At 43.0% G+C, this 24,846-nt stretch overlaps 1 protein-coding gene across 4 annotated transcripts in view; it reads left to right on the forward strand.

The window, feature by feature from the left end:
• Window positions 1–24,846, forward strand: part of LOC125467650 (calcium/calmodulin-dependent protein kinase type II subunit gamma) — a 368,959-nt gene that overhangs the window by 249,787 nt on the left and 94,326 nt on the right. For all 4 annotated transcript variants that reach the window (XM_048563790.2, XM_048563791.2, XM_048563793.2 and 1 more), the window contains exons 5-7: window positions 1,193–1,258; window positions 15,652–15,724; window positions 18,354–18,456. In XM_048563790.2, the coding sequence (XP_048419747.1) occupies window positions 1,193–1,258; window positions 15,652–15,724; window positions 18,354–18,456 (242 nt within the window). The remainder of the gene's footprint in view (window positions 1–1,192; window positions 1,259–15,651; window positions 15,725–18,353; window positions 18,457–24,846) is intronic.

Here is a 24,846-nt window from a genome sequence, read left to right on the forward strand (position 1 = left end):
CCTTTAACACTCTTCCTAAAATATGCTGGAATTGGACATAGTAAAGCAGTGTAGATAGTGATAAGCTATTACCAATGGTTCTGGAACTAGGGGGCATAGTTTAAAAATTAGAGCCAGACTATATGGGAGTGATGTTAGGAAGCACTTCTACACACAAGGGGTGGTAGATGTTTGGAAACCTCTAACACAAATGGAAGTGGGTACTGGATTCGTTGTTCATTTTAAATCTGAGTCAAATAAGTTTTAGTTAAGCAAAGGCATTAAGGGATATGGGCCAAAGGCCAGTATATGGACTTAAGCCACATTCTTATTGAATGGTGGAAGAAGCTACTTGTTGAGCTGAAGGGCCTGTTTCCGCACTGTAGGGATTCTATGATTCTATGAAGCTGAAGGGGCTGAATGGCCTATTCTTCCTATGTTCCTATGAAGCATTGTCTTATAATGTTCATCACAATTTGCTTGCTTTGTAATTTATATCTATCTATAAAGCCCGGGTTCCTGTGTGCCAGTTTCTTTAGCTGCCCTGCCATCTTTGATGATTTATGGACATAAATCCCCAGGTCTGTCTGTTCCTGCATCACTTTTAGACTCATTCCCGTTATTCTATATTGCCACCAATGTTTGCCACTACTCTGTTTTCTGTCACTGTGCCAACTTTGTACCCATGATTGTTTCCTGAAACAAACATTGATGTGAGACACTCTTATGTATGTGGATGCTAATGAATGGTAAGTTCTCATCTTGAAACATGCCTTTGTAAATGCAAGAACAGTTAGTGTGTGTGATTCATTCCTCATAATAGAGGCTATATAATGTTCAGCAGAATGATTTTTTTTGTGAATTCAAACTTCAATTGTCTGTACTGTTATGTGAGACATGATTAAGGTTTGAAACTCTATTTTGCTTTGGCCTTGAGAGTAATCAGTAATATTGCTACTGAAAATACATCTCATGTGACACACAGCTATGAGTGACTGGGGTTGAATAAGCAGAGAGCTTGGTGATCCTAGCTACAAATGCTTGATTAACAGTACTGCTGAAACCAGCCAGATAATTGCTTAGGAACACTCCAGAGGCAATTGAAACTGTGTGGGAAGGATCTTTTCCAGTGCACACAGCCAGGTATAATCACCGTGCTCCTCTGATTACTGCTTTCACCCTTCAATGTCTGCATTTTGATTTTAATTTATAGGGTCACTGGCGGAGAACTTTTTGAAGATATTGTCGCCAGGGAGTACTATAGTGAAGCAGATGCAAGGTAGGTAGCCAAACAAATAGACTGACTTTTAATTCTCTCTTTCCTTTTATCATTGATGCTAACTAAACAGGAAATGAGGACTGTTTCATGTTGTTATTGATCCAAATGCCTGACGTACTAGTTGAGGGTGAGTTACAAAGATTGGCTCGAATTTTGGGTTAAAAATAGATGTGATATTTTGTTCCACATGTTGTCCATTGATTATATGCTTGCTTTCAAGATCCATCGTGGTCTTTCTCCAATATATTGACATTTAAATTCTCCTGTACTAGTGGAAGGAATAGCATGGTTAATACTCTGCTGCTTTGTGGCTAACATTGTCTGGTCTCTTCAAACCAATCTCAAAGTTGCTCTTCAGGGAGCTGGTGCCTGGAAGCTAGATGTGTGGCTATCCATGTGAAGTGGGTTTGTCAGACTCTGAGGCAATCTCTTGGGAGTGTGACTAAAATGGACAAGTCTTTCAAAGCATCAATGCAGTGGCCAGAGTGGTTTCATTCTTAGCAGGAATTCTGTGATCCAAACCCAAAGGCAAACGTTGAGGGCCATTTTTTTAAAAAAGAAATATTGTTGGATTTGTATAGTTTCCAAGAAGCTGGTGTTGCTTATGGCCAGTCTGAGGAACTTCTATTTTTGCTGTGCCTTGTGAAGATGGTGGCTTTGTTTCACTCCCTCTTTGTTCTCACCCAATCCGTTCCCCACACGCAAAACATTGTGAAGTGAAAACAGCATCCTTTATCCTAAGATGGGACTATACCTGTGCCCTGAATTAATCCAAGAGGCCTGAGGTCCCGTAGGGTATCCATGAAGTCTTACTGCATGACCACTATCGCGAGCCAAAATACTGAAAGTACATAGATTTTAAAAAAGACAAAATCTGTCCACTCCTGCTTGTTTTGAGGATCCACTGATTTCCCAGGGTAAATAGCAGGGACTCGCAAGCTGCTGTCAATCTATTCTCAGATGATAGCCTCCAGTTAACTGCGAGGTCTTTCTGAGTCTGCAAAATATCTTACAGGGGCCAGAGTCTCTGTGAGCACTGCCATGAGAGGTCAGCTCTTGGAAGGAGCGACCAGTCTCAGCCTCTTCAGATTGACTGAGTGGAGCTCACTACATGAAACTCCATTATCACTGTAAAGATGTAGCAATACTTTTTTGGTTTATATCAGTTACAATAGGGCAGTGCAGCAGCTCAGTGGTCAGCACTGCAACCTCACAGCACCAGGAACCCAGGTTCGCTTCTAGCCTCGGGCGACTGTCTGTGTGGAGTTTGCACATTCTCCCTGTGTCTGTGTGGGTTTCCTCTGGGTGCTCCGGTTTCCTCCCACAGTCTAAAGATGTGCAGGCTAGGTGGGTTGGCCATGCTAAATTGTCCTTTAGAGTTCAGCAATGTGCAGACTACGTGGATTAGCCCTGGGAAATTTGGTTTATTGAGATATGGGAGGTGGGGTGAGTGTGGATGGGATGCTCTTTGGACAATCAGTGCAAATTCAATGGGCTGAATGGCCTCTTTCCATACTGTAGGGACTCTATGAAATAATTCATGCCTGTTTGAATTCTCTTATACTCAGAGCAGCGTTAGATACCCGTGCATCATTTCTGTTTTGAGATTGAGGTGGTTAACAGTGTGACATCCTTGGAAATATTAATCTTGTTTTACGGGATCAAATCAGGCAGAATTTGGCACAGCCTTGGCACAAGTTATTTGGTCCAAATCACAGAGGGAGGCTACACAGCCCCTGGTACCTGTGTCAGCTCTTCCGAGGACCTGTCTAATTAGTCCCACCGCTCCCATTCTCTCCCCTTAGCCCTGTAAAATTTCCCTTTTCAGTTCCCTGTGGAGTTAAGGCAGTAGAAACAAAATTCAATCCTTTCTGATGCTGCAGTGCACTCACTCTGTAAAATTAAGCTGTGCTGCCCAGCTGTCATTTTTTTTCGCCACTTATCTTAAATGGGCAAATTATAATGAGGTTGTCAAAATGATTGAGGTCTAGTATGTTATGTGGGTGCACCTGGTTTTAAAAGAAAACTGGTCCTAGATCATGAGTTTTTAACACATGCAAAATGTTTTTCGCCTACGTTCCTGTTTTCTAACTATATGTGTTAAGAGTTCTCCCTTGTGAAACAATAACGCTGTTTGCTTTAATTAGACATCTTCAAACACAATGTTCTCTTCACTCTTACTAATGCAGATCTGTTGTGTGAAGTTTTCACGACTTTGAGAATTAACCACATCTGTAGATACTTTTAAAGTTTGCTTTCAAGTATACATCAGGGCACCGTCCTTTATTTCATCAGAAAGCCTAATTATGACTAAAATTTCCATCACTTTGCATTCACCCACAGGCAAAGTCATACTGAGCTCATGACACGACCTGGAATTCTCAAATTTCTAAACATTGAATGTTTTAATTCTGAAAGTACCATCCTTAAAGCTGCAGTGGGTAATATTTATTCACAAGTCAGGCCTGATAAAAGGACAGCTCCAGGTCAGCTGGTGTTGGTGACCAGGATGCCCTTGACAGGGCAAAATCTCTTCCATTACTGCACAAGCCTGCTACCTGGTGTGCCAGTCAAGAAACAAAATCCACAGTCATCAGGGAGATAGATGTATGCGGCATGGACTTTGACAACACCACAGTTTTTGAATTTGACAGTCACCATTGGGTGAGGACAGAATTGAGCAGACTAAGGGCTCTCAAATCCACATCAGAGGTCAGTGTTTTAAAATAAATCCCTGTTAAAAAAAACGTGAAGAACAGAACTGAGATTACAGCTGTACTGGCAATAAATGGATAAACAGGTCAGAGGGGCTGAGTGGCTCCACTTTTTTCCTGAGTTCTGAAAGTAATATTTTGAAGAATCGATTGTGATGCTCTCCCACATTTCACCACACGTTTGGTCAGTAGAGGTTTAATTTTCCAAAAACTTGAATGTGAGGAAAATGCCCCAAAGGATGCAGTATGGCATTTCGTCAAATGGAATTCTGTCATCTCACTAACAGCTCCCTCCAGGAAGGCAGTGGAGGCTATGGACAGCCAGCAAATGAACTCCATTTTTTGAAATATCGAAGTGATCCTGCAACTACAATTGCACAATCTCAGACATTATCCTCCACCTGAGAGCTTTGTGCATCTAGTCATAGAGTTGTACAGCACAGAAACAGACCCTTCGGTCCAACTTGTCCACGCCAGCCAGATATCCTAAACTAATCCAGTCCCATTTGCCGGCATTTGGCCCAGGTTCCTCCAAACTCTTCAGATTCATGTACCCATTCCTGATGCCTTTTAATAGTTGTAATTGTACCAGCCTCCACCACTTCCTCTGGCAGCTTGTTCCTGACATGCACCACCCTCTGTGAGGAAAAGTAGCCCCTTAGGTCTGTTTTATATCCTTCCACTCTCCCCTTAAATCTAGGCCCTCCAACTTTGGACCTCCCTACTCCAGGAAAAAGACCTTGGTTATTCACCCTGTCCATGTCCCTCATGATTTTATAAATCTCTATAAGGTCAGCCCTCAGCCTCTGATGCCTCAGGGAAAATAACCCCAGCCTACTTTAGCCTCTCCCGATAGCTCAAGCCCTCCAACCCCGGCAACATCCTTGTAAATCTTTACTGCACACTACCAACTTTAGCAACATCTTTCCTATAGCAAGGAGACCAGATTTGAACACATTATTCCAAAAGTGGCCTCACCAACGTCCTGTTCCAACTATTTTCTGACCAGCAATTTCCTTCACCTCTCTCGCTGTCTGTCTTTAGCCAATGAATGCAGCTGCTCAGAAACATGTCTCCTGCCCTTATCTACCCACAGCTTTTGTTTTAATTCTTGCCATTGCTTGTTGAAGATCTCACAGTGCAGATACTAACCCTTCAGGAGACAATTCTAGCATTGGGCCTGCCTTCTCATTGGAATGTTTGTTTTCAGTTCATGAAATAATCACTTAGGAACAAGTTAGGAACCTTAAGGACAAGAGCAGGTCTTTCAGTTCCTGGGATACAGATCTAACTAAAGACCAAGTATAGGAGTCGGGATGTCATGTTGTGATTGTACAAGACATTGGTGAGATCAATGTTAATGGAAACTGCAGATACTGGAGAATCTAAGATAACAAAGTGTGAAGCTTGATGAACACAGCAGGCCAAGCAGCATCTCAGGAGCATAAAAGCTGACGTTTCGGGCCTAGACCCTTCATCAGAGAGCTGGTGAGATCAAGGTCACTTCTGGAGCGCTGTGTACAGCTGTGGTCACCCTGCTGTTTGAAGGATATTAGTTAATTGGAGAAAGTGCAGAAAAGATTTACAAGGATGTTACCAGGGCTGGAGGGTTTGCATTATAAGGAAAGGCTGGATAGGCTGGGGCTTTATTCCCTGGAGCTTGAGAGGTGACCTTATAGAGGTTTATAAAATCATGAGGGTGGGGGGGGTTCAAAACCAGGAAGTATATTTTTAAGGTGAAAGGAGAAGATTTAACAGGGACACAGTTGGTGGTTTGTATATGGAATGAACTGCCAGAGGAAGTGGTAGAGGTGGGTACAGTTAGAACATTTAAAAGACATTTGGACAGGTACATGAATAGGAAAGGTTAAGGGGGATATAAGCCAAACGTAGGCAAATGGGACTCGTTTGGTTTGGGAAACTTGGTCAGCATGAATGAGTTGGACTGAAGGGTCTCTTTCCTTGCTGTATGACTCCATCTAATTAAATAGGAGGAAAGGTTCAAGTGGCTGAATGGCCTCCTCCTGTTCCTGTGTCGATAATGTTGGCCTGTGCTGCTATTCATTTAACAGTTACGTATTTACAACTCGATTGTATTTCCCCAGATTTCCTCCATAACGTTTGTTATTTCTACCCAAACCCCCAAAACATCCAGCAATCCGGGGCTCAAAAACTCCAGTTGGCCCTTTGCACATATGATCTTTTTAGGGAGAAGGTAACTTCAGATTTTCATCGTCATTTGTGGGAAAGGTGTTTCCCAGAATTTTCTCCCGAACAGATACCAAGATAGTCACCTGGAAACAATTATCCTGCTGTACTATAAGTTAAACCCAAGGAAATAATTTGGTTTTGAAATGTGCTGCAGATTTGATATTTATTATCATCATCCGCCATTCACAAGATACAAGTCAGGAGTGTGATGGAATACTCCACACTTGCTGGGATGGGTGCAGCTCCAACAACACACAAGAACACCATCCAGGACAAAGCAGCTCGCTTGATTGGTACCACATCCGCAAACATTCAGTCCCTCCACCAATGATGGCTAGTGGCAGCAGTGTGTACCAACGGAATGTGCATAGCAATAATTCACCAAGTAAGATATTGCAGGGATGCCTGAGATCAAATTGAACTGGGGAACAGGAGATTGGTGTATGTCAATTACGAGATAATTGGGTGAGAATGTCAAATATATAGAGGGAACAAGTAATTAATGTGCTGGTACTTTGTGATGCGAATTGGAATAAAGCTCTGACTAGAAAGGAATATGCCAGGACTAGAGAGCCTTTAAACGTTGATGTCTATCACTAAGGCTCCTTCAACAGCACCTTCCAAAGCCACAATTTTAACCACTTGGAAGGACAAATGCAGCAGATGTACAGGAGCGCCACCATCTGAAAGTTCCCCTCCAAGTCACCGTTGTGGCGAAATCTTTGAGCGTGTGCCCTAACAGCATTGTGGGTTTCCCTATATTAGATGGGCTTTGGTTGCTCAAGGACAAAACTCACCACCACCCTCCGAAAAGTAATAAACAAATGCCCAGCAATGCTCCCAGCCCATGGATGACTAAAACCATGCATTCAACAACTCCTGAAAAGCAATAGTGCGATAATTGTGACTTTCTAAACTTTGTTTCATTAGAAGCAGCTGCCTGTAACTCCTGAATATAATTGCATTGAGCTACTGTAACCTTTTGTACAAGAGGATGATGAGTGAGGTCGTCTTGTTTATGCCATGCACAAGGAGTCCTCTGATTCAAGCAACATTTAAATGAGGTTCTCAATATTGTTAAAACTGCCAAGAATATTTTTTTCCCTGCTGTGAATCACCACTTTGCACAGCTATCAAATCACCATTCACAGCCCGAGAATCTAGGGAATTTTTACCTTGATGTCCCAAAGTGGAATTCAGCATAAGGTCAAGTCCACTGTTGTAAAGGTCTAACACAGAAGTCAGACTTCAAACGTGAGGTAAACCACATTCTACGGATAATGTAAAAATCTTGCTTCTTGAATGAGTCGCACAAGGTGTGTTACACTTGTGTGGCCTGTAAAGTTGTCACATGTGCAATACCTCACAAATCATTGATGAAGGAACAACAAATTGACCATGAAATCTAGCACTGGACAAGTGCTCGAAACCCAATATTATAAACTGCTCATTTCCAGTAATAAATGAATAAATTTCAAGGGATAGAAAGACCCAATGACTCTGGATAAAAAGAGAGTTAATACTTTGGGTGTGAGCTGGATTTCGACAAACCATTTAAGTGGAACCATAGTGTATTTGCAATGTATGTGGCAAAGTCACCATTGTCTTACCAGACCATAGGGCTGCTCTGTCATTACAGAGAGATGACTGGTGGTGGTTTAACCTGAGGGTCCCATGCCTCAGGCGAGGGGAGAGGTTGAGAAGGAGAGTCCTTCATGGTAACCTCAGGAAGTGAGCTCACGATGTTGGCATTCCTCTACATCGCAAACTGAGACAACTGAGTTCTCCAACTCCATAATCCACCTTAGTATACACAAAAACCAATGGCTACTGCTGAACCATGCAAATCCACAGTACAGATCGTAATCACAAGAGTGTACAGCACACAAGGAGGCCATTCGGCCCATTCTGTCTGTTTAAAAGAGTCAGTTGTTTGATTTGATTAAATCTGATGGACAAAGCAAATCTGGTAGCAACTTTGGAAAGAGAATTGGCTAAATATTTGAAGGGGAGATGTTTGTAAGGCCATGGACAAGAAAGGGAAGGAAATGGGCTAATTGTATGGCACTTTCAAGGGATAGTACAAACACAGCAGGCCAAATGGCCCATTTCTCTGTTTTCAACCATTTTCATCCATTTTCATCCCACTTCCTTGGGATAGGCCTGCAAATCTTTCCCCTTCAAGTATGTATCCAGCTTCCTTTTCAGAGTGAATATTGATCCTGCTTTCACAGCCCTGTTAATATAGTATGTCAGAAATGTTTGTGTTTTGTTTGAAATGCCTATGAATACTTAAGTAGAGAGATTGTCAAAACTGCTGTTATTGTTTGCAGCTCTCTATTTTAAATCAAAAAAAAATCTTGGCAACATACCCATACATTCATCAGGGTATAACTGCCATAAAAATTGTGTACCATCTAAAATTGTGTCAGAAATGGAGGTCAAACATCTTTTTTTCCAAACATGTGCTGTTTGAAGATGACCTTGAAAATTGTCTAATTACTGAAAACCAGCAAAACTCAACAAACAGGACTATAATCAAACAGAACGTTTTACCTAAAGTAAAATACAGAACTGCGGAAGCTGGAAATCTGAAACAAAAATAGAAATTGCTGGAGAAACTCACCGGGTCTGGCAACTGAAATACAGCCATTCTTATGGGCCCAGTGACCTTGCATCAGAAATGGACCTGAAACGTTAATTCTTTTTTCGGTCTCTGCAGAGACCACCAGACCTGCTGAGTATCTCCAGCAATTTCTGTTTTTGTTAAAGAATATTTTTCCCATTTGCTACACACTTGGAGCATTCGTTGCTTTTATCTCAGATCCCCAGCAATCACAGCAGTTTCTATCTAATTTGCAGCTGAAACATGTCCAATTGGTTTGGATTATGCAATTAATGTATTACCTTAAATTGCACAAAATGTTCCTTTGACTGAAGAAAAGGAGGGGGAAAATATAAGTATTTGAAAAAATAATCGTCAAAATAACCCGAGCGGAATCAAAAAAAGGATTTAATCAGCAGCATTTATTGCCATGGAAACCAAACTCAATCTAAGCATTCTTGTGTTTATATGTGGGACTTACAGCAATTGGGGATAGTACACAGCTGGGAGTACAAGAGATTCTGATTTATAATAAAATAAAAGCAAATAGAATTGGTCTGTTCAAAACAAAAGGCAAATATAATTCCCCCACAAAAGGCAGTAGCAATTTTTCATTTTCCAGATGTGTAGCAATCTTGCACGCAAAGACCAAATAAATCTGATAAACTGCGTCAGCAACAGAAACATAATGCTCCATTTTATAACCTGCGATATCAGTTGTAATGTTACATCACTGTTGTGGTTACAATCACAAATGCCGAGACTGTTTCCGCTCCTATCACCAGCTTTGAGATGAACCAAGGCAGAACTTGGCCCCCACATCTGAGATTTTGTTCAATTGCATCGACATCATTCTTCCAAACACACACAGAATCTCGCAAAGATGGACCAGAAAAGAGGGCCGTTTGGTAGTGTTAGTATTGCCGGTCGGAAAGAGCCATCCAATTAGCTGGCACAGTGGTTAGCACTGCTGCCTCACAGCACCACGGACCTGGGGTTCGATTCCAGCCTCAGACAAGTGGAGTTTGAGCATTCTGCCCATCAAGATTTCCTCAAGATGCTCTGATTTCCTCCCACAGTCCAAAGATGTGATTGAATTGTGCCCTGGGGGATTAGCCATGGTAATATGTGGGGTTGCAGGGATAAGGTATGGGGCTGGGGCTGGGTAGGATGCTGTTTGGTGAGGACTTGATGGACAGAATGGCCTCTTTCCAAACCATAAGGATTCTGTGATTTGCTAGTTTCTTATAAGACTTGGACCTCTGTGACTATAGTTGGTTATGAAAGCAGACTGGTAGCTAACATAACAGGGCAGTCCGAGGTCATCCACAGGCGTATAAACAGTGAAAGGGGGTAAGAAGATAAACAGAGATAATTAGGGGCTAAAAGTAGCACTGTGAGTGTTCCTACATCCCAATTACTGCGACATTTCAAGAAGGGAGGTCTGTGATTAGAAGGGTTCAAAATTGATAATCAGGAATTATTGGACAGATTTTGGTAGTCAGAACTAACAAGACACTGGGACCAGCTGAGATGCATCCAAGTATATTGAAGGAAGTGAGTGTTGTAATTGCAGAGGCACTGGCCATAATTGTTCGGTCTTTCCTGGGCATGGGGTTGGTGCTGGGGGACTTGAGGTTTGCAAAGAGAAGGAACTGTGTTTTTCAAACAGTAGGTAAATAGGGTTTTGAATGCACTGCCTAAAAAGTGCTGGGGACTGGTTCAACTGAAGGGTTCAGAAGGACTGTGGAAGGTAATACTAACAGCAATGTGGTGCAAGAAGGGGTGGGAGAATTTAGTCATGGTACGCATTCAGTGAGCCAGTATAGACACAATGGGATGAATGGCCTCTTGCTGCTGTATAATGATTCTGAGATTCACATCCTGCACTGAAAGAGTACCACAAAAAGACATTGTGTGATTGGCTGATGTTTCTTAAAGAGACAGAGCAGATTTTGTTTTTTTCTTCTGAGGTGTGTGCAGTCTATTTCATTAGCATCAACAGCACTGATCCTTTGCTGTGTGTGAATGAAAAGAGGGGGGAGAGAGAGAGAGAGAATGTGCCTTTCCTCCCATTTGTGAGTTGTGCATTTTGAGACCTCTGAGCTCAATGCTTAATTGATTCACACCAAATTCAAAGTCTGGCTCATTATCATCATAAAAATGCATTATGGTTTTAAAAGTAAGACTTCAATGGAAGATCCATGAAGAGATTATTTCACCATCTGTAGCAGTCTGATTCTGCACTGAAGACGTTTCCTATCTACTTTTAGCAAGGGAATGTTGCTGAGAAATCCTGTTTGTTTGAGGTACAAAGGTGAGTTCCCTTGATTTCAAATGACCAACATATCCACATCATTCTTTGTTTTTCTGATTGGGTTTACATAGAAGACAGTGACATGTAATGAAAAAGATAAGTTTCTCATAACTGCTACAAGAAAATCAGGAGAAACTTGTTCACTCAGAGAATGGCCACAGAATGAAACAAGCTACCACTTTGAGCAGTTGAGTTGAATTGCACTTGAGGAGGACCTGGATAAACACCACGTAAGAGACACCTCGATGGATGGTATGAGATTGAAGAAAGCTGGAAGGCATCTTGTGGATCACAGACCCACTTGATCGAATGACTTGCTTCTGTGTGGCAAATACCATGGCAAAAAGATTCAATAGACTGTTTTGGTGCAGTCACCTACTTAACTGATCACCAGAGTGTGGGGAACAGAGCAAAAAAAAACAACAGGGAAAGTCTGTTCAAAGTGAGGAGGGGTTCATTCTTGTCACAAATCTTATTGTTAACCTATGAAAGGACCAACGAGTAACTAACCCACCCTTGGGAACTTTGAGACCTCTCTCCCACTTTCTCCACCTCTTATTATTCACCTCTTATTTATTAGATGGATATATGAAGATCTAATCTTGAAACCCACACTATGAGTACTCACATCCAAAGTCCTCAAGGGAATACTGTGTTCCACAGAGTATTAGATCATTCCTATACTGATGACTTGTGGTAAGAGCTAACAAGTCCTCTTATCAAATATTATGGAATTCATTATGATTGAAAAGTTCAACATTGTAAGTATACAGCGGTTAATGTTCAAGATAATGAGACAATATTGTTCTAATTTTTAAGCACGCTAATTATCAATTTATGGCCAATGTAAAGTAATTGAAAAATAAAATTGCCGTGAAAGCAAAAATGATGCCTCTCTACTGTGTACTTTTACTGTAAAAAAATTTTTGTCATCAAAGATATTTGAGGCATTCTCGAATTCTTGGAATTAATGTGCTCTGTGTTTGTCTGCTTTGCTTACTGTTGATGGATTTGTTATTGCTTTTGTTGGAATGTGTTTTATCATGAACTTGTGGGAAAAATGTATTGCACAGAATTCCAAATATGGTATTTTGAGGTCACTGGTTCCTTTATTCATAAAGGTTTGGATAAAACATTTGTTGTATGCTCCATCCAGCACCACTCTCACCTTACTGCTATTTTTAATAACTCCCCTCATTTCACAGAAGTAGTTTTTGGGCTCTATGGCAGACATTAAGAACTTGGTTCAGAGAGAGAGCTAACACTTTGGCTCCTGATTCGGTAACACTGTCAGGAACCAAGACGAAGGCTCTCTGACCATTGGGCAAGCTACCACAGAACAAATTTGCCAGTTGTGATTTCCAAAATTGTCCATATTGTTGTGGTTTAGCCACTGCACAAATGGCTCAATTCCTAGGGTTCCCAGCTAAAGAAGTTCACTCATTGCTAAAAGTACCAGTGTTAGCAACACTCTTGGCTTCAGGGATGGTGGTCCACTTACCTTATGGAGAAAAGACTTTAAGTTTCCCTTTCTTCTTGGCTGTGTTTCTTGTATTTCCTTTTTTTGTACTTAAAATGGGTTGTTTTCGTTAATTCTGGGGTTTTTTTTGCATCTAAGGTGGTGCAAGAGAATGGTGACTTTGTACACTTTCACTGTACTCCTGTATCCCTGTACTTGGGCACATGTGACAATAAAACCTAATTCTAAGTAGTTATTTTATAAGGTGTGCAACAGCAGCAAGTATGGTCAAGAGGTCAGCAATGATAGAAAACAAATTAGGAGCTGGTGATGATAGATAAGCAAGTGTCTGATCACCTTGGGATTAGTTCAGATTCCTGGTGTTGTGGAACACCAGCTTGAGGTCCATCCTTGAGTACAAGGGTATTCCAGGAAATCAAGGGGCTCTAGCATCCTTGCCATTATCCAGTACTTAAATAGCAAAAACTTGAGGAACCTCTTCAAAACTATTTCTGTTGTGACTACTGGTAAGTAATGTCCCATGTTGGGATGAGGAGATAACTATTGGATAGGAAATAAACCTCTTGATGCTTCAAACCTGCTTAGTCATTTGGAGGGATCATAGCTGATCAATTGCACAATCTCTGCCTTTCTACGCAATCCCTCAAATCCTTTTGTACTAAAAATAGACAATCAATCCTTGACTTCAGTAATTTTTTTTCTTCTTTGTTATATTCAGAAGTTCTCTTTTTGACTTCAGTCAAAGACTGAAAATCTACTGGTTTTTGAGTTAGAGAATTCCATCATTTGTAATTGCTTGAATGAAGATATTTCTCCTCATCATACGTGATCCTTAATCCTGAGGGTGGTCTCTCTGATCATAGGGGAGGGTCCAACACATATCTAACTTTGTCATGTCCTGTAGAGCCATGGAAACACGACAGCATGGAAAGAGGCCATTCAACCCATTGAATCTATACCAGCTGAATAAACTAGTCACCCATTAAGATCCCATTTTCCAGCACCTAGTTTGTAGCTTTGCAGGTTCCAGTACTTCAGAGGCTGATCCAGGATTCTTTTTAAATGAAATGAAGGTTTCCAACTCAACCTCCAAACTGAGTGAAAAATTTCACACACCCTCTGGGTGAAAAAGTGATTCCTCATGTCCCCTCCATTTTTACTACCAACAAGTTTAAATCTGTGTGCCCTGACTTGCAAGCAACATCTCTGCTACAGGAAACAGATCTTTCCTACCCACTCTGTCCAATCCCTTATTAGAGTTATAGAGTCATACAGCATTGATAAGACCCTTCTATCTGACCAATTCATGATGACTGTGTTCCCAAACTACACTAGTCCCAACTGTTTGTGCTTGGCCCTCCAATCCTTTCCTACTCATGAACTTATCCAAGTGTCTCTTAAACATTGTGTCCGTACCTGCAAGCACCACTTCCTCTGGAGGTTTATTCCGTACACAAACCACTCTCTGTGTTTAAACAAAAGGTTGCCCCTCATGTCCTTTTTAAACTTTCGTCCTCTCACCTTAAAAAATGTGCCCCCTAGTTTTGAACTTCCCCACCTGAGGAAACAGATCCTGGTCATTCACCTTATCTGTGTCCATCATGATTTTATACTTGATCAAGTCACCCCTCAGTCTCCTGTGTTGTCAGGAAAATGACCATAGCCTTGCAACCTTTCCTGATAGCTGATTTTTTTAAGCCCAGGCAACAAATCTCCACTGTACTTTCAGTGGGGCATTTGTAACCCTTTGTGACCAAACTGTACACACAATTCCAGTTGTGGTCTAACCTGTATTTTACAAAGTTCTAGTATTACCCCTCTGCCTTGGCATTCAATACTTCCCCACTGAAGGAAAGCATCCCACGTGCTTCATTTACCTGTCGTGCCACCTTCAGGGACCTGAGGGTGTGTGCTCCAACTTCTTGTACTTGGTCTCCTCCTCTCAATGTCCTCCTGTTAATTGTGCATTCCCATTTTGTACGTTCTCCCCGACCCCACAACCTCACACTTTTGCAGATTGAATTCCATTTGCCTTTTCTGCCCACTCAACCAAACCACTGGTTAATATCGCCCTGCAACCATCCATTTCAGCAACAAGTCCAACCTCTCATTTACTCTGTCTTTGTTCCTAAAACAACTCCCTCCTGCAAGGCATCAGTTGTTGCACATTTTTCTAAGCTAACTATATGCTTTCATGGTTAAGGAGACCGGAGCAGGGTACCTGAGTAATTTAGCCACGACTGTGTACAATTGCAGTAAGATGAATTTACTCTTGTACTCCAATCCCTTTGTGATAAAAGCTAACATCATTGGCTTTCCTAATTGCTTGTTATGCACTTCTTGTAATTTGGTTGCAAGTGTATCCAAGTTTCTTTGTTCACTGACACTTTTCAGTCTCTCATCACTTAAAAAGTATCCTGTTGTTTTCTTAAACTGAGGATACATACTCCTGTAACCTGCCTGTTTGCTTTACAGCCTCCTTACGTTCTCTTCAAACCATCACCACGTTGAAAGCTCCATTTGTCAAAGCTTCAAAATTCCATTTGGTTAAATAACTGTGAATGTTTTGGCTGAAGCTTACATTTTTGTAAACTGCCTGCGGTGTTGTCAAATGGAAAGGAGCGATGGTCCAAATGGTAGAAAGGTGTGAACACGTGTAAGAGGTGGTTGGAAATTAGCCAAGCTCCTCCAACAGGCCATGTCTGCATTGGAGCATTGAGTAGACATCTGTAGTAATGAGTAGAAGATTAATAGTTTACAGGAGTCTTGTAATTGCAAGGTTGTTGTTTCTCTAACAGTTCTGCAGACCAGATTCTAAGCGGGTTTTGTCCAGGTTTATAGTTGCCAGATACCAGTTGTTTTATTAAGGCCAAGAAGTTGAGTCCTTAAGTCCTGAGTCCAGTTCATTACAGACTGTGACTATTTATTGTCTCTGCAGTACCTTGACAATCATGAAAATTTTGCTTTCTTCTCCTCATCCCATTCCTTGTCTCTTGCCCTTTCGATTCTCCCCCCTCCTTTTTGTCCTCATTCCCTTTATCTTCTCCTTTCTCTTTTGTTTTACAGTCAATGTATTCATCAAATTCTAGAGAGTGTAAATCACATTCACCAACATGACATAGTGCACAGAGATCTCAAGGTCAGTATCTTCTCAAGAAGACGTAGGAATGCAATCATTTGGTTTGGAAAAAAAATGTAACCTTGCTGCATGTTATCTGTTGCCCTGCACTGTTAAGATTCCTTGGCTTGAAATTTCCTGCATGGGTAGTGTTACAGTCCCACGGGTGCTTTGAGTTATTGCTCATGACAGACAGCTGAATGCAGCATGCTAGCTCACTCTGCTTAATGTCTCTTTCTTGCACTGGGATCAATAGTAATGGCCAAGCAGTTCTCCTGCCAGCCTGGTCTTGTAGTTCACGCTCCAGAAGAAGTGCAGCAATTAGCAATGCAAATCAGGAGAGCTGCCCCATTGCCTTCCCTCCTTTAGTGGGCCGGATGTCATGTTTTATATCTTGTAATAGCCCCTTCAGAACAACAAACTTTTAAGCTGCACCAGGGCAGGACTGAGAATCCTGGCTTCGTATTTCTTGATGGACTGTCACATTAGTGCTGGAAACTTATTTTATGTGCATGCACTCCGTGTATCTATTAAATCAATTAGCCCAAATTCTATTCAGTTGATGTTCTCACCCCATTGGCATACAACTGTAGTGCATTTGTGCTGCTGTACTGAATGTGTGGTTTTACCCAAAACATGCTGTGTAGATGAAACGGTGTGTAATATTTGCTGGATTTACTCACCAGTTGGCGGTAGAAAAAGAACACACATTAATCTCCAGCACAGAGAATAAAATGAATTCTGAGGTGCTTCCAGGTGCAGACGCAACTTATCTTGTGTCAATGATAAGCCAATTAAAAGCATACGTGATTATTTCTCGTCAAACATTATTACTGAAAAACAGTGCAAAACACGAAAGCTTTCATCTTGCACTCGACAGGACAGATGCAAGAGTACCAAATTTCAAAAGGAACAGCAGTTTTTAACTGCATGAGAAAAGGGGTTCTGACTGGTTATCAAACTGTTGCTCCCTGTTGAAATTTGCATTTGTTGTGATGAGTCCAAAGAGCTTTGATGGTTGTTTTTTTTCTTTCATTCAGAAATAATGCTGTACTCAAAAGTCACAATCAAATATTATTGCAGTTAACCTATTGTGGCCCTTCACGGAGTGTTTGTGCTGATTGAGGCCATCCATCAGGAAAAATATTACACTGCAATTGAGGTAGACTCATAGTACCCATCGAAGAAGATTTCGAGGCCATTACTCCTCCCCAAAGAAACCACAACCAAATTAACTAGTGTTGCATTTTGCTGTGATTCGCTTCTTCCTTTTAATAAAAATGTCTTGCTCTTTAGCTGGCATAATAAGTCACTGTGCGTCCGAAGTAATTCCAAGTGACGTGACAAGTTGCTACTGAGATTCAAGGCTGTTTTCAAATCAGATTTATGTAAAAATGAGCAATGCAGTCATGAGTGTGAGGCTTTTCAGCTCTGAACCATAGCAGGGTATAATTATCCAGCATAACCATAACATGTTGTTTATTGCAGAAAGAAGAGATGAGTGTAAGTTCATATTTTTGCACATTTAAGGCGAGGAAAAGTGACATTTCTGGAAATGTCCCTTTAATATTAAGTTGCAGAAAACATGTCAAAGTACCTCAGGATTTTAATTTAAGTTTTTAATTGCACATTATTCAACAATAAAATGACAGTTTCAAGAAGTAGGTGTAGTCCAGTTTTCGAAGTCTGTTTGCCTGTACAAACATGTAACTGCCCTGCCCCCTAGCGTGCCTATGCTGGCTTTGCAGTTGTTGGAGCTTCTTGTTATTCATTGTATTAACCCTTTTGAGGACCTCAGCTTCAGTGAACTTCGGGGAGTGAGGGCAATCGTCCCATTTCGTGTATGACAGCTCAATTTGCCACTAAACAATTACTTTTCTGGATCAGCTCAGAGAGATTAAGAATTCCCAAAATCCACTGTTAGTGGCTGAGGGTGGCGAATACTTAGAATGCGGTGATTCCAAAAGCCGCAAAATAGGTATTTGGCACTCAGAGTGTTAAATGACTCTTGTAAGTCATCAGCTGCAGTAGTGGCCAGTGGGATGTCCAATCTTGTTTCATAGGTTTAGGAGTTTGGCAGCCCAAAGCTGAATGATTTATTGCTGGCCCTTTTCCCTCAGTGTTTTGGGAGAGGGGAATGCTGCTGGGAATTGGGCTTTGTTTGTTCACAGCCCTGCCATGGGTTGAGATATTTGCCCAGATCCCAAGGCGTTTGGGTTTGGTGGGGATAACCACAGCAGGCGCCAGCTTGCTGTGGCATTTGATCACAGGAACGAGCTCAATGACCACCATCTTTGCATTTTGGTGCTGGTGAGGGCAGGAGTGGGCTGCATCGAGCAGATCAATAAATTCACATATTGACAAAAGAAAATGATCGTTCTGGCTCTAAGTTCTAATTCAACAATTGAAAATCTAAATACTCCTGGATTAAACAGTAAAGGGACATGCCTTGAACCAATGCACTGGTTAATTTTTACAAATAACTGAAATAAAGTTTGAGCCATTTTAAGCTGTGATGCATAAGCGTTGACTGTCGATACATGCTTATCAAGTGTTGTAGCTCCTGCTTTGTGTTTTGACTTGTCATTAATTACTTCTCTTATTAATTCCATCATTTTCCTCTAACGGCTTTGGTTCACCACCTCCAAAGCCAGAGAACTTGCTACTTGCCAGTAAATGTAAAAATGCGGCAGTGAAGCTGGCCGATTTCGGATTGGCAATCGAAGTCCAGGGAGACCAGCACGCATGGTTTGGTAAGCCCTTGAACATTTGTGCATTTGTTGCAGTGAAATGTGGCTGTCACTTGGCAAATGTAGAATACACTGTTGCTGAGGATTACAATACAATTGTAATGCTCTATCTATCATTTTATAGGCTAGCTCTAGTCAACATGCTGTGGTGTGGCCCGTGGAGAATGTAGACCAAGTGTAGTCTTCAGGTGAGATGGGGTTAGAGGAAGGGTTAATAATTGGATCAAGGCTTGGGGGTAAAATTCAGTCCCAATCATAAGTTCTCACGTTCTGCCCTTATGATATAAATGATGTTTCTTTTCCTGTAGTTAAATATCAAAGAACTGGGCCAAACATTTGGAGCTGATTGGTGCCAAGAGGTTTCTCTGCAGTAGAGACTGCATTGCTGTGATATAGCACCACCAGTAGATGGAGGGCCCAACGACACTGCAAAGTTTACATAAGCAGTTTCTTTACAGAGACACAGAAATGTAACAGAAAATGTTGACATAGGAAAGGCAGTGAACAGGAGGTAAGATTTCTGACAGGATATGCATATAGACAGCAAAATTGTAGCACAATATATATAAATATGGTGCAGATTCAGTGGAATAAATAGCCACCGCCTGTGTTGTACAATTCATTGTAAAAATTTAAATAATGATAACCATTAATTACTTTCTGTACAGTGAGCATTTTAGCTCAAGGATGCAACAAAGCCTGCTGAAATTCCAGCAATGATTATATATCTTTAATAACTTAATAGGGTGCAAGTATGGATTTGTGTAACCCCGAAATAAGGTTGCAAAGATTAAATTACCAAGCCTGAAATTGCATAGTTGTGGACACTTTGCAGGAATTGGAGTGTTGTTGAATAGTGATTTTTGAAACAAATCTCCAACAAAATACTGGGTTTGTGTCCTTTTGGACTGAGAACCGGTGTTATTATGTAATCCAACCCAAATTTCGGGGATAGTCAATGCTGTCGGTACACTGCAGATCACTGATACTGGCAGAGAGAGGTGACATTTTATCGCGTAGGTCACGCTGTTAATCTTGCAACAAAATATTTAACTTTTGCTGAAGTTGTCGAGTCCTCTGTGCATTGCAGCAGCATTTGCCTGCATTGTATAAGACTGGCACCTCATCAGTGGCCCAACAACCGACAGATTCCTGCCTCTGCCCTCCCTGAAAGACAGCACTTGATCCACACACAGGAAACGGCCCATCCCCACCCTGGGATGGTCGACCATTTTGGACCACTGCGGGCATTGGCGTCAAGCTCCTGCAGTCTTGTAAGGGAGCTCCAGGATATTTCTTCATTCGTTCACGGGATGAGGGTGTCGCTGGCCAGGCTAGCATTTACTCCCCATCCCTAATTGCCCAGAGGGAAGTTGAGAGTCAACCACATTGCTGTGGGTCTGGACTCACACATAGGCCAGACCAGGTAAGGAGGGCAGTTTCCTTCCCTAAAGGACATTTCCCGAAAGTAACTTTTACAAATAACTGAAATAAAGTTTGAGTCATTTGGAGCTGTGATGCATAAGCGTTGACTGTCGATACATGCTTATCAATGGTTGTAGCTCCCACTTTGTATGTGACTTGTCATTAATTACTTAACTTGCTGAACATTAATTAACTTATGATTGGGACTGTTAGTTTGACTCAGCAACAGTTAAGCTTACTTAGAAGGGAACCTGGAGGTAGTGGTGCTCCGGTACATTCCCCTCCCCTCCCCCTTGCCTCCCCCCAAAACATCCTTCAAGATATCAGTGGTGAGAGGATCGAAGAGCTGACAAAGAGTTGCAAATTGCCACGTTATGGCTGTACCGTGTGGGGAGACTGGTTGTTTAATCCAGGGAAGCGGGGAGTGAGGTTAGACACAAACAAGCACAAAAATAGAAGTTGCTGGTAAAGCTCAGTAGGTTTGGCAGCACCTGTGAAGGGAAAAAACAAGAGTTAATGTTTCAGGTCCGGTGACCCTACCTCATCTGCAGTTCTTTCTGTTCTCATTTAACACGAAGTCAAGCGTTAGTCTAACCCGCGGGGCAGATGTTCCTCACTCAAATAGGATCTGTCTTCACTTCAGATTGCCAAGCCACCCTGACTTACCACTCTGGAGGAAAACATCATGTTGACATTGTCAGTTCCTGAAGAACAAACATTTTCAACAGACACTTGCAATCATATGTTTACTAAAAAAAAAACAGGGAGTGGGCCATTCGGCCCCTCGAGCCTGCTGCGCAATTCAGTAGGATAGCGGCTGATCTGACATTCTTATGTCTACTTTCTGGCGTTTTCTTCTTAGCCCTTGATTCCCCGACTCATCAAGAACCTTCCTACCTCCGCCTTAAGTATACATAAGGACTCTACTCCCATATCTTTCCGTGGCAAGGTGTTCCAAAAACTCCAAACCCTCAAAGAGAAGAAATTCCTCCTCATCAGTCTGAAGTTGGTGTCTCTTTATTCTGACGCCATGTCCCCTGGACGTAGGTTCTCCCATGACACCTCTCAGCATTTACCCTGTCAAGCCGCTTAATACGAGATCACCTCTCATTCTTCGAAACACCAGTGAGTAGAATCCCTGTTTAACCTTTGCTTATCTTGAATGAGAATTAAAGACGGGAATATATTTCCATATTATTTGTCCCAGAGTGAAGAGGCTTAATCTGTTTGTAATTGAATGAAAGACTATTATAGAAAATGGAAGTATTAATACTAATTAAATCTTTTAAATTCTTGTTTGTGTGACTCCCCGGTGACCCAGTGAGTAGCTGAGACCTTTCTTTGGTCCATGCTTTATGCAAAATTAATGATTTCATCCGTGGCAGATGTTGTAAGTGTTGCAACTTAACAATATTACAATTTGTAACTAGGTCCGCTTGCTGGTTGGAGGAAAAAGGAGCTCACCCAAGGATACCTTGCATACTTTATTACCCCTCAATTGGCTTTGAGTTTATCCTTTTCTTAACTTCTGCAAGGTGGTGAGGCTGCAGGGAGTTGGAGAACCGCTGTTATGAATTATGTTACTGAAGGCAGCTCAATAATCTGGGTCAGGCTTGTTGGCCTGGCCAAAGTTATTTTGGCTGTGCATCTTGCCATTGCTTCTTGACTGTGTTGATTGACTGGAATCTCATCCAAAGGGTTAGTTAAGCTGGAAACTTCCTTCCCCGTTTGTACAACTCCTATTGTCCAGGACAGGTTTAAACTGCAATATTTGAAAGCACTATCCCCGGCACAGTGCAATCCCGTGTCGTACCGGATCACAGCACAGTGCAATCCCGTGTCGTACCGGACCACGGCACAGTGCAATCCCGTGTCGTACCAGACCACGGCACAGTGAAGCCCGGTGTCGTACCGGATCACGGCACTGTGCAATCCCGTGTCGTACCGGATCACGGCACAGTGCAATCCCGTGTCGTACCGGACCACGGCACAGTGAAGCCCGGTGTCGTACCGGATCACGGCACAGTGCAATCCCGTGTCGTACCGGACCACGGCACAGTGAAGCCCGGTGTCGTACCGGATCACGGCACTGTGCAATCCCGTGTCGTACCAGATCACGGCACTGTGCAATCCCGTGTCGTACCGGATCACGGCACTGTGCAATCCCGTGTCGTACCGGATCACGGCACTGTGCAATCCCGTGTCATACCGGATCACGGCACAGTGCAATCCAGTGTCATACCAGATCACGGCACAGTGAAATCCCATGTCGTACCGGATCACGGCACATTGAAGCCTGGTGTCTTACCGGATGACAGCACAGTGCAATCCCGTGTCATAGCGGATCGCGGCACAGTGCAATCCCGTGTCGTACCGGATCACGGCACAGTGCAATCCAGTGTCATACCGGATCACGGCACAGTGAAATCCCATGTCGTACCGGATCACGGCACATTGAAGCCTGGTGTCTTACCGGATGACAGCACAGTGCAATCCCGTGTCATAGCCGATCGCGGCACAGTGCAATCCCGTGTCGTACCAGATCACGGCACAGTGCAATCCCGTGTCGTACCGAATCACGGCACAGTGCAATCCCGTGTCGTACCGGATCACGGCACAGTGCAACCCCGTGCCGTACCGGATCACGGCACAGTGCAATCCCGTGTCGTACCGGATCACGGCACAGTGCAATCCTGTGTCGTACCGGATCACGGCACAGTGTGCTACCATGTCTTACCGGATCACGGCACAGTGAAGCCCGGTGTCATACCGGATCACGGCACAGTGCAATCCCGTGTCATACTGGATCACGGCACAGTGCAATCCCGTGTCATACTGGATCACGGCACAGTGCAATCCCGTCTCTTTCCGGATCACGGCACAGTGCAATCCCGTGTCGTACCGGATCACGGCACAGTGCCATCCCGTGTCGTACCGGATCACGGCACGGTGAAGCCCGGTGTCATACCGGATCATGGCACAGTGCAATCCCGTGTCGTACCAGATCACGGCACAGTGCAATCCCGTGTTGTACCGGATCCCGGCACAGTGCAATCCCGTGTCGTACCGGATCCCAGCACAGTGCAATCCCGTGTCGTACCGGATCACGGCACTGTGCAATCCCGTGTCATACTGGATCACGGCACTGTGCAACCCCGTCTCTTTCTGGATCATGGCACAGTGCAATCCCGTGTCGTACCGGATCACGGCACAGTGCAATCCCGTGTCATGCTGGATCACGGCACTGTGCAATCCCGTCTCTTTCCGGATCATGGCACAGTGCAATCCCGTGTAGTACCGGATCCCAGCACAGTGCAATCCCGTGTCGTACCGGATCATGGCACAGTGCAATCCCATGTCATACCGGATCATGGCACAGTGCAATCCCATGTCATACCGGATCACGGCACTGTGCAATCCCGTCTCTTTCCGGATCATGGCACAGTGCAATCCCGTGTTGTACCGGATCACGGCACAGTGAAGCCCGGTGTCGTACCAGATCACGGCACAGTGCAATCCCGTGTTGTACCGGATCACGGCACAGTGAAGCCCGGTGTCGTACCAGATCACGGCACAGTGCAATCCCGTGTCATACTGGATCATGGCACAGTGCAATCCCATGTCATACCGGATCACGGCACAGCGAAGCCCGGTGTCGTACCCGATCACGGCACAGTGCGCTGTCATGTCGTACCGGATCAGGGCTCAGTGCGATCCCATCTTGTGCGAACCCAAGGCAGAGTGCAATCTCATCAGCCCGTGATCAACACACGTTTTCCATCACTTGTTGCTTTCACGTTACAGCGTTATCATGGACCCAGCAGGAATGCTTCCTTTGGCTGCACAGAATGGGATCACTTTCTGTAATATTAACAGGTGGAAGACTGTAGGAAACATGCCATAGAGGATTACCCTCAGCTCTGTTGGAAACTGCATTGCAGCTGAATCTAAAGCTGCTAGATTTGAATCCCCTCCTGGTCTATGGTTACATAAATCACATTGACACTGCAATGATTACTGAGGGTGAACTACACTGCCAGAGAGGTCTCATGGCCGCTTTGCACGGATTCTATTGGGGGCACTCAAGTTAGAACCAGAAATTCACCTTGTGTCTTAGCCAACATTCCTCCCCGGTGCGTCTCATGCTCGGTGTTTTGGGATCTTACTGTGTGTGACAGGACGGTAATGGTTACGAATGCTACAGCAGGCTCTGCACTTCAGTGTAATCCACTGTTCAAGATGTTTAGGGCGTGGAATAAGGCATTATATAAATGTGAGCCTTTCCTCCTGGTTCAATTAACTGGATTTAAACCAGCTGTCATATTTTTGCAAAGAAACATTTAATTTAATACTCTCTCACTTGTCACAACAGTTGTACAGCTGAATGTATTACAAAACTGATTTTTTTTTTGAAAAAAAAGTCTAGTGTTGCTCATCAGAGATGCTGCTGATGAGCAATGATTGTTCAAGTGGCAGCTACTAATACTATCAACTGGCCACATGATTCAGTGCAAAGCCCTGATCTTTGACCAGTTATGTCGTTCCATTCCCAATCATGGTTATAGAGTTTTAACTTAATGTCGCAGCATTTTGTGGAGATTTGGTCAATACTGTAATTGTGCCAGTGTACCATCATTCATCTGCTGAAGTTGTCAAAATACATTAATGCTGAAGCCATAATTACCATAACAGTATTCTGAGGGGCAGTAGGAACTGTAGATGCTGGAGAATCTGAGATAACAAGGTGTGGAGCTGGATGAACACAGCAGGCCAAGCAGCATCAGAGGAGCAGGAAAGCTGACGTTTCGGGCCTAGACCCTTCTTCAGAAAATAGCCCAAAGTCCCTACTATCTCCAAAAATAAAAGGGCATACTGGTTGTGCTCATCCAGGGATCTGATTTCATGATCTGGAGGCAAGAATTTGAATCCCACCACGAGAATTTAAATTCACTTTATTAAATAATTCAG

This window comes from Stegostoma tigrinum, chromosome 37 (genome assembly GCF_030684315.1).
Source record: "Stegostoma tigrinum isolate sSteTig4 chromosome 37, sSteTig4.hap1, whole genome shotgun sequence".
Lineage (NCBI taxonomy): Eukaryota > Metazoa > Chordata > Chondrichthyes > Orectolobiformes > Stegostomatidae > Stegostoma > Stegostoma tigrinum.